This window comes from Terrapene carolina, unplaced genomic scaffold (genome assembly GCF_002925995.2).
Source record: "Terrapene carolina triunguis isolate 2854851 unplaced genomic scaffold, T_m_triunguis-2.0 Scaffold35098, whole genome shotgun sequence".
In the NCBI taxonomy this organism is placed as follows: domain Eukaryota; kingdom Metazoa; phylum Chordata; order Testudines; family Emydidae; genus Terrapene; species Terrapene triunguis.
The window spans coordinates 10745297-10758313 of record NW_020699449.1 but is presented as its reverse complement, the minus strand read 5'-3'; the positions used below and the strand labels follow the sequence as shown (position 1 = coordinate 10758313).

The window sequence follows — 13017 nt, the reverse complement described above, 5'->3', positions numbered from 1 at the left end:
CACCTGCCGTCCCACCAGCCCAGCGCCGAGGCAGCAAAGAGGCAGGGGAGCCCTAGGCAGGACCCGATGCCTCAGGGCAAAGAAAAGAGGGGGTGAGACATGGAGATGGAGTCAGTTTTTTTTCCCAGCAGCAGGAATGGAGCAAGGCCAGCAGTGTAGCCCTCGTGGTGGGGTGATTTGATGGAAAGAGGCTGCTTGGGGAGATGGGTTGTGCAAGAAGATCTTGCGAAAGCACAGCACGTATCCTGCGAGTCGGCCTCCCTTTTCCAGTTGCCTTGCTGCTTCTGGTGTCTCGGTCTCCAGGAGAACCCAGGGGGAGGGGGTGATGTTGCCACACATTTTCCAGTATGTGTCCTGTTACTCACCACGGGTACTAACTCCTCATCTCACTGGTTACTCAACTAGTGTGGGAAGAGGGTTATTGCTAGACTCTGCTTTGTGTGTAAGCCAAGCGTTCCCATCAGGAGTGTCCGCATTTGAGAAGCGCAGTGAGGCTGAATGCACACAGGAGTGGCTGTGGAGACAGGTCAGTGTAACAGCCTTGTTTGTTTGAATTTCCTGCCTCAATTTGCTGGTCAAATTGTTGAAAAGGTTTTTTTGGGGAGGGGCAGTGGGAAGGAGAAGGGTAAACAGGTTCAAAAGCCACCAGCAACAAACAGGGGGTGCATGAAAGGGGCAATAGAGTGTGGTGGAGTGGGGGAGGGCTACTGTCCAGTGGCCTCAGCCCTCTCCACCAACCCCATAGGTAGACATCACTACTGCTTTGCTGTGATTCCTTTTGCATGCTTCAGCTCAGGGGTGGTGAAATATAAGCCACAACCAGGGGACATTCACTTCCTCATGCGAGACAGAAATTCCCCAAGGCAGGGCCATGTGACCTTTCTGAATGCACACCAGGAAGAGAGTGGAGGGTGTGCTCCATGCACACAAAAGCTTCCCGGGCACAGGCAGGACTGAGAACAGAGACATTTGCTGCACGGGGCTGCGTGGGGCTGGAGGGGAGGTGCAGCCAGTGTTGCTCTCACACAACTCTGTTTCTGTGCTAACTTGCAGGCGGTAGCGACTTTCAGTTTTAAGACCAGAACTTCTGGACCTGCTGTCTCCAGCACAGCTCCTTGCCGCTCTTCCCTCCCCACCCACCTCCTTGCCAGTAGCCCCAAGGAAAGGTTCAGCATCAGCCATCATGGTTGGAGGGATGGCGGTGAGGACCTGGATTGAGCCCGTGGTGGCTGGCGCCCAGGTAGCCAGCTCCTTTTACGACACAGGGCTGCTGCTAGTGGTGAAGAACTACTACAACCGGACCAACTCAACCGCCCCGGCGCACGTGCTTGAGGATCTGCAGCAGAAAGCAGTCTCTGACTTCTACATCATCTACAATTTGGTCCTGGGCCTGAGCCCCTTGTTGACGGCCTATGGCCTGACAAAGCTCGGCGACAAGAAGAACAGGAAGATCACCATTTGCTTCCCTCTCCTCGGCTATCTGGTCTCCAGGTCTCTCCTGCTCCTCTTAATCCTGCTGGGGTGGCCGATTGAGGTGATGTACGGGGCGGCAGCCTTAAACGGTCTGACAGGAGGCTTCACCACCTACTGGGCTGGCGTCATGGCTCTGGGGGCTCTGGGCTCCTCTGAACACAGGAGGTCACTGCGGCTGATTGTTATTGAGCTGACCTATGGGATGGCGGGCTTCTTGGGCAGCATAGCGTCTGGGCACATCTTCGTCCATTCCCACATAAGTTATCGACAGGGCACTGTGCTAGTGGCCTCCAGCATTGCCGTCTATGCCTTCTGCTTCCTCTACAGCTTCTTTGTTCTGAAAGTCCCTACGACTGAAGGCACCTGCCCAGCTTACACAGCTCACAGCAAACTCAAGGACATAGATCAGCCTGACAGCCAGCTACCGGAGGATGAAAGAACGGCAGGGAGTTCGGGCTCCTGTGAGGACAAGGGGCGTGGTCCCCTGGCACCATCAAAACTCATCATTGCAATGCTCTTCATCGGGGCTGTCTTGTATGACCTAGCAGTTGTGGGAGCCATGGATGTGCTCCCGCTGTTTTTGCTTAAGAAACCTTTGAGCTGGGGCCCCGTGGAGATTGGCTACGGCAATGCTGCTGGCTACATGATCTTTATTACCAGTTTCCTGGGGGTTTTTGTGTTCTCCAAGTATTTAAGGGACACGACTATGATCATCATTGGGATACTGTCCTTCAGCGTTGGCATTCTCATCATGGCCTTTGTGCGACGGACATTCCTGTTCTACGTTGGTGAGTCGAACTGTGACATGATTGGTCACAGCCTCTGCAAGTGAGAATTACTGATCCCCATGTACCCTAGGTGGCAGGCAGGCTGAGAAAAGGGAGATGCTTAAGTGACATGCTTCAGCAGCAGTGTAAGGCTCTTTGCTGGTCACTTCAATGAAAACCTCAGAGCAGGAAACACTGTGGGAGAGACACACTTTCCAAAGAGTCCTGTGGCACCTTAGAGACTAACAGAAGTATTGAGAGCATAAGCTTTTTACAGATTCAGACTAACACGGCTACCCCTCTGATACTTTCCAAAGAGGCTCTTCTAGCCCCAGTAAATTATTCACCCACACAAAATTCTCCTATTACATCAGGCTTTAAAGATTAAAAGGTCAACATAGTGACAGTGTAAGAAGCAATTTCCTCCTCCTATGTCCTCCCTCACACATACCTCATCTTTGCTGTCTCATTACAGGGTTGTCCCTACTTCCCCGGGGGGAGGGGGAGTAGAAAGGCCAGCAAGAGCAGCCCCGTGACTCCCCACTCTGCTCCTCCTGAGATGGCAGCAGGGGGCCTGCTACCCCAGCAGCCACTTTGAGCCCAAGGTGCAAAATTCTGATCAGCTCTGAATTTTACCTAAATGTGTGGGCCCTTAGCTCTTAGGTGTTGGGTCAGCCCTATCTTTTCCCCGGTCTTTGCTGGATTAACAGTGCTAAACTTCATGTCACATGTTGGCTTCAAGGAGGGATTTGGGTGTTTTACCTATCGTATTTTTTTTATAAAATCATTCGTTTTAAAGACTAGTTAGTGCTGATAATTTTTCACTAGATCATATCCCAGGTCTAAACTGCTGAAAGGCAGCTTTGGATAGGAGAAAAAACCCTTTTCAGCTATTAATACTAATCAAACAACTTACTGTCTTGACTATGGGTAATATTGCTCCTTCTAAGGAAAGGCCTGTGGATGAGAAGGAAGAAAGTTTTGGTTACCTTGGCAAAGATGAAATGGAGGCATCCTATGGACCGGACATGATTGGACAAAGTTTTGTTGCTGTTTAACAATAAGGGATAGCTATGGTTGGTGGGAAGCTTAATTGTCAACTAGAGCTACTGTAGCAGTTTAAAAGATTAACATTAGGTATCCAAAATCCTGAACTTTAAGTAAGTACGGCCACGTCTACACTACAGCCTATGCCGGCAAAATGTATGTTGCTCGGTGGTGTGAATATTCCACACACATCCCTGAGTGACATAAGCATTCATGTGCACAGCGCTATTTTGGCGGGAGAGCTTCTCCTGCTGACATAGTTTGTCGCTCATAGAGGTGTTGTTTCTATGCCGATGGCAGAGCTCTCTCCCACCAGCCTAGAGCATCTTCACCACACACACTGCAGAGGCACAGTTGTACTGTCAGAGCTGTGACGCTGCAGCGCTGTATGTATAGACATGGCCGAATTGGACAAGGTGGGTGAGGAATTATCTTTTATTGCACCAATTTCTGTTGATGAGAGACAAGCTTTCGAGCCAGACAGAGCTCTTCTTCAGGTCTGGGAAAGGCGCTCCCAGCAGTCACGGCAAAAATGCCAGGTGGAACAGATTGTTTAGCGTAAGTAGTTAGCACATATTGTAAGGGACCATTCCATGTAGAGTAGCCCATTAACACCACTTCAGTCATCAGACTGAAAGAGGGGGTTAGTCAGTGCTGTAACAAGGGCGAGGCGAGTGAGGCACTTGACTTGGGCACGCAAAGGGGAGGGGCGCAGCTCTACCACAATCGGCGGAAGGTCCCTGAGTCCCTCTCGGAGGGAAGGACCTGCTGCCGAATTGCCGCTGCATTCATTCTTCTGCAGCAATTCGGCGGCAGGTCCTTCTCTCCGAGCGGGACCCAGGGACCCGCCGCCGAAGAGCCTGGAGCTGGCCCTTGCCTCAGGCGCAAAAATTCCTTGTTACAGCTCTGGGTTAGTGGGTCACAGGCATAAATGGACAAGGGCTAGACAGGGATAGACCAAGGCGGCCTCTTGACCCTCTGAGGGTAGAGAGGGAGGGTCTGGCTGAGTTTGGTGGTAGGAAGCAGTTGCTGCAGCATAGAATCTGTATCGTTTAGTGACAGTGAGCGGCTGCAAGATTAAAGTTTGGTAAGCGTACAGAGAGAAAGAGGCCTATACCCTTCAGCTTAAGATCTCCATGCTGAAAGACTGACAGGGACATAGTGCTAAGGGCGAGCAAAACAAAAACAAACCAAACATAAGGTCTGTGTGATGCTGTTATACCCTGTATCAATGGAAGCTGAAAGTCCACTGAAAATTATTCTTTCTGGAGACAAGGTGGAATAGTAAAGAAACACAAGGGGAATGGACTTTCTAAACAGCTTTGCTCATTCAACATAGAGACATGGTGGGGGAACAAGGTTTCAGGGGAATGGGGTAGGAAAAAGGGTACTTGGTTAAACAGCTTCCACCACCAACCTATAACCCTGCATCGTTTGTAAGATGTTATTAAATACTTGTATTGCAGTAGCACCTGGGAGCCCCAGTCACATGGACCAGGACCCCATTGTGCTAGGCACTGTACAAACAGAACAAAAAGACGGGCCATGCCCCAAAGAGTTTACAATCTAAGGCCCAACCAATAGCAGAGCCATCGCTTCCCTAGAGAACACAATCCTCCTATAAAACATTCTGCCTGTGCATGAAGCTAGGGCCCTAAGAGCATGAGTCCTGCTGCTTGCCCTCTAGAGGAGTAACTCGCTTTGCTGACAGGTAGACTCCCCTCCACTCACTAGAATGGGACAACGACCTACCTGAGCACGAGGGTTATTTTTTAATATTGTGGAGGAACTGAAACCAAGTCAAGCTGCGGCGACCGAAAGAACCACACTGCCCACAACACACAGTGAATCCTACAATTAACAGCTGTTGCCTGTGATTTGCTCCCCACCCCCGATCTGCAATTTATGGCCTCGCCGTAAGGGACAGTAGGCTGCTGTTTTGACAACAGGTACTGACGAAAGCTACCTATTTGTGTGTGTTACAGCTCGGGCCATAATGCTGTTTGCTCTCATCCCCTTACCAACCATCAGATCTCTGTTATCCAAACATGTACAAGGATCGTCCTATGGTGAGTAACAAGATTTGTGGGTAAGCTGGTGTGTGCAAGGGGGGTGTGTGTGTCGGGAAATGGGACAGAAACCCCATTATGGCTATTGCTCTCATTCACTGTCGGGTGGAAGAGCAGGTTGTGTGTCAAGTGCTGCCATCTGCTTAATAAAATCATAACAATTAGAACTGGTAGAGCTGCAGTAGTGCAAATGGCCAGGCCATCTCCATTGGCAAAGGGGGGGGGCTTTTTGAACAGATACTTTAACTCAAACCTCCCCCTTTCTCCCCTCCCCTCCCCCCCTGCTGTGTAGAAACAATTGAATACCTTTGAGCTTGTTTGAGCTGGTTGCATTATGAGATCTTAAAGGTGCTGAACTGTGCCCAAACCGGCCTAAAGGGAGGGGTTCCACTCAAGCCAACTCACCCTTTTTTTGCTCATGTACACAGAGCCGCAAGGGCAGACTGCAGTTTGCAATAGCGGGGCTGCTTCTCCTTTCGGAAGTTTCGCCTGTCTACACTAGAAGGGTGCAGCCCCACTAGTGGCTGGCGACCAATGGCTGAAATTGGAGCTGGGTAGACCAGGCCCTAAACAAGGCTAAATGGTCATGCTAGCTCCAGGTTCCATTTATAAAGGGCTAATTAATAGATAGTATTAGGATATTCTAGACACGGATAGTATGTGCAGTACAGTGATGAAACCAAAGTTACAAGCAGATGTTGGATGCTAACAATTCACCATTTATTAAACGTTAAGCATTTATAAACGGATCCTTAACACACAGTGTGGCCAGCTACAATAATTCTTTGATCTCCATCCTTCAGCGAGCAGAGTTATCACATCAGTCTTTGTCTTCCATCACAGTCAGCAGAAGCACAAGCTAGAACAATGACATCTCATAATAGTGCTTCATGGCTGGGACCCTGTTAGCCGTTGCAGAATTTAAGCTTTCCATTTAAAATAGTTACATTTCTCACCCTCACAGTCATCAAGATAAAAAGCTTCCGCATGTGAAATAGTGAAATGTTGGCTTACAGAAGCTACAGCCAAGCCACAGTGAAACCATAGCTCTAAGGCAAATATGACTTGTACCTATTCATCATAATATGCGATTGCCTCTGAAACCTAGTGATGAGGATTTAAAATATCAACACTTAACTGACACTGCAGAAAAAAAGTCAGATGAACTGGGATGAGTTTTAATAGCACATCACTTCTTCCCCAGCCCCCAAGCAGCCTTCTGATTGTAATCACATTAATCCTTTCCTAGGAGGGTGTCACCTTTTGGCATTGTGGCAGCATGTTTCAGAAGTTTGACCTGCATAATAATGCTTTAATCAGTTACCTGTTTTTTTCCCCCCACAACATTTTCTTCTCCTGTTTGATCCTGCAGGAAGGTTGTGGGTAGTTCGAGAGATCCAAATCACCACATTCAGATCTTATCCTAACTGCCACGGGCGTAGGCAGCTATGGGACTAAGTGAACGCATAAGAAAAAGTCCTAGCAGCTAAATTCAACCGAAATGAAACTGTTCCAGGAGCATGTGGTGCTGAGGTTTTGCTTCAGGCCCCAGCTCCTGTTATAAAGATGAATTTGCTTTTCATGAGAAAAGATGACAGGGGCACTAGTAGAGGAAAGAAGAAAGCTCTAACACACACACACACAAATGGCAACTACTTAAGAAATGAGTTTTTGTTGATTCCTTAGCAGAGGTGGTCCACAACTACAGGGGAGGAGCTAAGACACGTTCTTAAGACTAGTAGTTCTGGCACAAGAGTGGTCTTGTCTACAGGTTCCATGTTAATAAATGTCATTTTGGGTATGTGTCAAAGGGCCTGGCTCTAAATACGGATATGGCTTTCTGTCCATGTTGACTCCACATATAGTGGTTTTCCTTCTTTCTTTGAGGCTCTGGCAAAGAGTAACTATCTGCTTGTTTACAGGTAAAGTGTTTGTCTTGCTGCAGCTGTCTTTAGTGATCACTGGGGTAGCTACATCCACAGCCTTCAACAAGATCTATCAAAACATACTGGACTGGTTCAGCGGGTTCTGTTTCATTTTGTCTTGTGTCGCTGGCTGCTTAAGTATCATCCCCATCAGGTAAGGAGGGGGAAGGATCTTGTATAAGGGATTTTTTCCCCCTTAAATGACTTGCAAAAGGAGGGAAGGGGAAAAAATCAGATTACATGTCTAAAAACAAAGGCAGCCTGAGACCACTTGTTCCTTTAAAAAAACAAACAAACAAACAAACAAAAAACACGCAAGCATTGGAGCATTCCTGGATAGCGTTTATGGTGAGAGGATAGCTAGTGAAACTAGCATCATGTGCAAAAGAATGAAAACAGAGAGGAAGGATTTCTAGTCAGCCTGTTTTATACTTTAATACCCGTGACTCACTTGGTGGAGAAATGATATCTTTACCCGAAGGAGTGGGAGTGTTAACAATATACCCTGATATCCCCCCAAGTCCCAGGAAGTCCTCCAGCAAGAGCAGATTTGATATTACAAAGCTAACAGGTGGACAGAAAAAATATTCTAGCCTTCTTTACATATCAAAGCAGCAAAAACCCACCAATTAAAAGAAATATATGTCCTTAGAGTCCTACACACCACAGGGAAGCCTAGGGCTACACTACAGCGTAAGTCGACATAAGCTATGAGGCTCAGGAGTGTGAATTAGCCAGGTCCCTGAGGGACATAACTTATGCCATCTTAAGCACGGTGTGGACAGCACTACGTTGGCAGGAGAGCTTCTACTGCTGGTCACAGGGGCTGCAGTAATTAAGCCGACAGGAGAGCTCTCCCCGATCCGCTTAGAGCGACTACATTACAGAGCATACAGGATGCAGATGTAAGCTCTCTAGTGTAGCCATAGCCTAGAATTCAACAGACCTAGCAGAGGAAACAGGACCGTGACATTCAGTTCCAAGCTGCATGACATGCAACAGCAGTACATGGGCTCGAAGAGAAAATCATTGTTTTTTCACAGCCAGGTACAGTACCCACCTCTGAATTTTTTTCTCCGGAAGGACAGAGCTGAGTCACATCTCAATGAGCAACTTAAAGCCATTTTTACCTTCGAGGAGACCATGCTGAGACTTTTTACCAGTTTGTAATTACGCAGTGCTAATTGCAGAGGCATTTAGAAAAAAAATGACAATAAAATGCTTCTTAAATGGAAGCCAATTTAAATGTGTTTGTAAGGGCAAAACGTGACGTTTCCTCTGGATACCTGCCCTTCGTGCTGACTAAGGAGGAACAGGGAGACAGGAATAGCCACCTAATCATTCTGTGCCTTCTCACAATCAGCCCAGCAACCCTATGATACACAGGACAGTGTAGTTACAACAACATGCAAAAAGCTACAATGTATTTAACACCACAGCAGCATTGAATGCGGTTCCATAACTGGAATAGGGTGTTCGTACTCACCACAAGGCCGCTCGCAAAGTCCTGGCTTTGCTTGTCTACATCTTTCACAGTACCTAGCAGGCTGGTCTCAGGTGAGGGCACTTCACAGGCCACCCGCTAGCATGCAACTCCTGGGGCATTGTGTCAAATAGTGGCATCTCTACAACTAAACACCAATGAGTTAATTAACCCCAATAAAGTGGAAACTGCAGTTCTGGCCCCTAGTGAGACTCCTTACAAAAGGATGCTCCTATAGAGGTCATGGCTCGGGGCTCATTGAATCCTATGGGGTTAGCTGGTGTCTGCTACCACCACCACCACCACCTGTGAGTACTGGGTCTTTAGTGTGAGAGGCAACCTTCGCCTAGCCGTTATCCTGTATGCCCCAGTTACTGAGCTGGGACTTGTCCCATCCTTTCTACAAGGTCAGTGCACAATTACCAGTTACCAACCAGTTTAAGCAAGCACCACTGCTTAACGCTGTTCAAGGCGATTACACAGACAGAGCCGTGTATGGCTCCTCCCTGTGGCAGTTAGCTTACAGCGTGCAATCTCTGTGACCTAGTGCATGGCTAGCAAGCATAAAAAGTGACGGTACAAATACTTGTGAGAAACCAGACAGAATGGTTAGCCATTTGAAACAAAACTTCCCCTGTTATGCCAAATTCCTACTAGACTAGCGATACCAGAACCCATCAAAGCTTCTGGCTTTTGAGCAGCTATTCACATTCTCATCCACATTTTATTTTCTGCAGCATTGTGGCCTACAAGCAACGCTCAACATCGGGCTCCTTTGAAATCCTAGCAGAATGATGGCACGCCATTGCAAGTTTCAGCTCTGGGCGTTATTGTCGGTTAGAGCACCTTACTGTACTACAGAGCTCAAGAGGACAGATGACGGAAGACAGCTCTTCGGGCCTGCCACACTCGTTTTAGTCACTATGGATTTAGGCTGAAATTAAACAGGTTAGCTTAGGTGACAGCAGACAGATATCCATGCCACAGACTGCTCTCATGGGTAGCCCATAGGCTGAGGCCAATAAGCATATCATCTCCCTCACCTGAGGGGAGAGGAGCTTGTATTGCTGCTTCTGCAGTACAGAAGTGATAGACAGTCCAGCAGCATTTGATTTCAAATTTATGCCAGTGGAGGGGATGACACTATCTTGGCTGCTAGTCCAGAAAACTTTAGCGTGGTAACAGAGCTCTGCCCGGCCATAGAAATAACCACTTCCATTCAGCAGCACTGCCTGGAGGAATTTATGGACAGGCAAGAGGGAGGGACAATTGCTGCCAAGTCAGTCCTGGAAACGAGGATTAGGTGCGTCAGAATAGGTACCGTTTACATAAGCTTAAAAATTTCCCTTAACCACCCTCCAATTTAATTTGCAAGGGGAGGGTAAGGCATAGAAAGAGAAGAGGGATATAAAAAGGGGCAAACTCCTTTATACAAGGAAGCCCCTTTTCAGAGTGATGCTGACCTGAAGGGAAAATACAGAGCGCGATCCTTTGTTTTGTCACTCTAAAGATGATTGCAAGCCCTTCAGGGCCTGAACTGTCTTATTCTGTGTTTGTAGAACAGCCTACCCCTTCTCTCTCCCCTCCCCCCCCTCTACTGTAAACCTATTAATCATCTTGAGAAACCACAACACTTTTTATAAGCTGGATCATAGTCAGACCATCAGGGACTGTTGTACAAGACCAGTACAGGCACAGGTCCTGCACCTGCAATGAAGTGGGAGTAGAGCTCATGCATGATACTCTTAGAGCATACTGTAGATGCAAAATTGAAGTGGTTATTTCAGCAGCAGCCTCTGACTATTAACTGTGTTAAACTATTTCTGAAAGGCATGAGGACCCAGAAATCCCAATATGTAGAATTTAGCAATTAAACTGACTTCCATGTATAAAAAGTAAATAAGTTGTAAATCAATGCATCAATAAAGAATTACTGAACAGGTGTATGTGCTAAATGCTTTGACACCGTGCTGTTGGAGACAGCATCTGCAGGACATTGGCAGAGGATTTCCGAATCCTGTTATCTAACACCAGGCCCATCAAACCAACATATCCATGCAGTCTAGTGGGGGGAGGGTGAGAAGGGGGGAGGAGTGGTCCCTGACAGATGAGCAGTAATATTCAAAGTGACCCTGCCATGAAGCAGTGAGACCATCATGAGGAAGTTGTGTGAACTAGACCCTAGAAATCCCCAGCAACCTGAAGATTAAGAAAATGTCCTGCTGTTTACTTTATCTGCACTATGCTGAAACCCCGAAACTGTGCATAACCAACTTTTCCTTATGAGGACAGTCAAGATGCCAGACTAGGTTGCAGGAGCCCTGGGGTCAAGACCTGGCTCTGTGACACCCTGCACAAATCTCTCCCCTACCGAGAGAACATCTCATTCTCCCCATTTGATAAATGGAAAACCGAGGCACAGCGATACTGCAAGGATAGATGTGTAAGTGAGGAGCTCACACTCTGGGGAGGCGTACTACAAGGCAGTAGGTGTAAACAGCTGAGTTGTCATACACACACACACACCGAAAGAGGGAGTATCAAAAGCACAAGTTTCACCACCATAGAGAAAGACAGGGCAGTAAATACATGAGCAAAATAAGTACAAGGGCATGCATCATACTGTAGATGTGATAAAGACGACACAAAATGAAACTATTAAGTAAAGAAATCATCCTTTAATACATTTATTGGTCCATTCCTTTAAATTAATTGAGGTAAAGAAACAGTGTCTTTAAAAAAAAATGTACACACTAATAATTATCAAGCATTACAAAGTTTACCTCGAAGTGTTTTTATCAATACTAGTTCCATAGTAACAATGCACAGAGTATGTTTATACAGAGCTAAATGAAAAGGAACAGAAACATGCCAGCACCTGAAATCAAAGACATTTAATATCCTGTGAGCTTAACAAGAAAAGAAAAGAAAAGAAAAAAAAAAGTTAAATTTGGTGGGAGTGTAGGAAACAAAAACCACTCCAATCTGTACATCATCCACTAGCTAATTCACACACAACGACAAGTCTTCACAGCTTTCATTTTGGTTTATCCTGGTATGGGAGGAGATGTGAGGATGACCAGAGTATGAAAAAACAAAAAATTTCTAGAAACCGATTTTACAAAAGTCAAAAATACAGTACACTGGTTGGGCACCTAGGCAGCAACATTTCCATTCATGGTGTCATGCGCTGAGCGACAAAAGGGATGAATTCCTAAAAATATGCTGGCAGAAGTTAAATTTCATGGCAACATCGACTTGCCTCATGGCGTAAACTCCCCTGAATGTTAAAGGGAGCCATGAGTGCAGGCACATAGGAAGTAGAATGAACAGGACAATGTTGTCCAATCTCCACCCACAAAAGAGATGAAATACTGTAGATCATTCATGGTTGCATACCAAAACCCAGCATCACCTAGTTGTATGCTGTGTGGGTGACTGGCTCAGATCCTGCAATCGGTGTAGGTAGAACCTTGTCCCCATGACAACTATTGACCTAAGTGTCTCTCTGTACCACTGAGTGTAGGTTTAGGGCCTCAGCTATCCAGGGCCAGGAGGACGTAAGCACCCTTGATTTTTATATTTTTTTGGTGTTATAGTTTAAGCAAGAAGGAGTTATTCAAAAAGCTATGATTTTGATAAGCACTGTCTGCCTTAACCCAAAACTAATACTGTTAATTGTGACTATTTCTATATATCAAATACCTCCTGCCAAAACTGTAGTGTCGAGCAGGTATTTATCAATGATCTATTATTCCTTCCAACCAAAATTTTTAAAAAAAGTGACAAAAATACATCTAAAATATCAATATTTATTTAAACCTTCATATATCCCCAAAAGACCAAAATATTCTGGAGGTGCCCAGTTTCACATTATCAGAAATGTATTTGGCAAATACTAGTAATTTTTCCCCTAAAAAAAAAAAAAAAAAGTTATTTCCCTTCTCGAATGACCTTCAATTGTTTATAGTAAAAAAAGCTGGTTAAACCCAAAAAGGAAGAAGGCTGTCTCCCTACCTTGTAGTGTTTAAGGCGGCTGAACATCAAACAGCTTGTTAAATAAAACTCAGAATCTGTGCCCACAGTTTTGCACACACAAACGCTGGGTCAAAAGCACCACCCATTGAAGACAAAGTTTCCGTTTAATATTCTGCAGCCCATTTTCTTTTAATTTTGCATCATTTCTTGAGTTAAATGGGTAAACTGGATTAAGGCCCCAATCCTGCAAACATACACAAATCGTCCCACTGAAT

At 46.2% G+C, this 13017-nt stretch overlaps 1 protein-coding gene across 1 annotated transcript; it reads left to right on the top strand.

Moving 5' to 3' along the window:
- Nucleotides 1-1004: 1004 nt before the first annotated feature.
- LOC112118357 (thymic stromal cotransporter homolog) lies at nt 1005-10706 on the top strand. Its single transcript, XM_029914332.1, has 4 exons — nt 1005-2261; nt 5273-5356; nt 7279-7435; nt 9502-10706. Exons 1-4 carry the CDS (start codon nt 1184-1186, stop codon nt 9557-9559), a joined length of 1377 nt encoding a protein of 458 aa, XP_029770192.1. The 5' UTR covers nt 1005-1183; the 3' UTR covers nt 9560-10706.
- Nucleotides 10707-13017: the final 2311 nt, after the last annotated feature.

Excerpts from the sequence above, each read along its gene's own strand:
- LOC112118357 (XM_029914332.1), top strand. The coding sequence starts at position 1,184 with ATGGTTGGAGGGATGGCGGTGAGGACCTGGATTGAGCCCGTGGTGGCT. Across the intron at positions 2,262-5,272 it reads GACATTCCTGTTCTACGTTG|CTCGGGCCATAATGCTGTTT; the intron begins GTGAGTCGAACT and ends TGTGTGTTACAG. Across the intron at positions 7,436-9,501 it reads TTAAGTATCATCCCCATCAG|CATTGTGGCCTACAAGCAAC; the intron begins GTAAGGAGGGGG and ends TATTTTCTGCAG.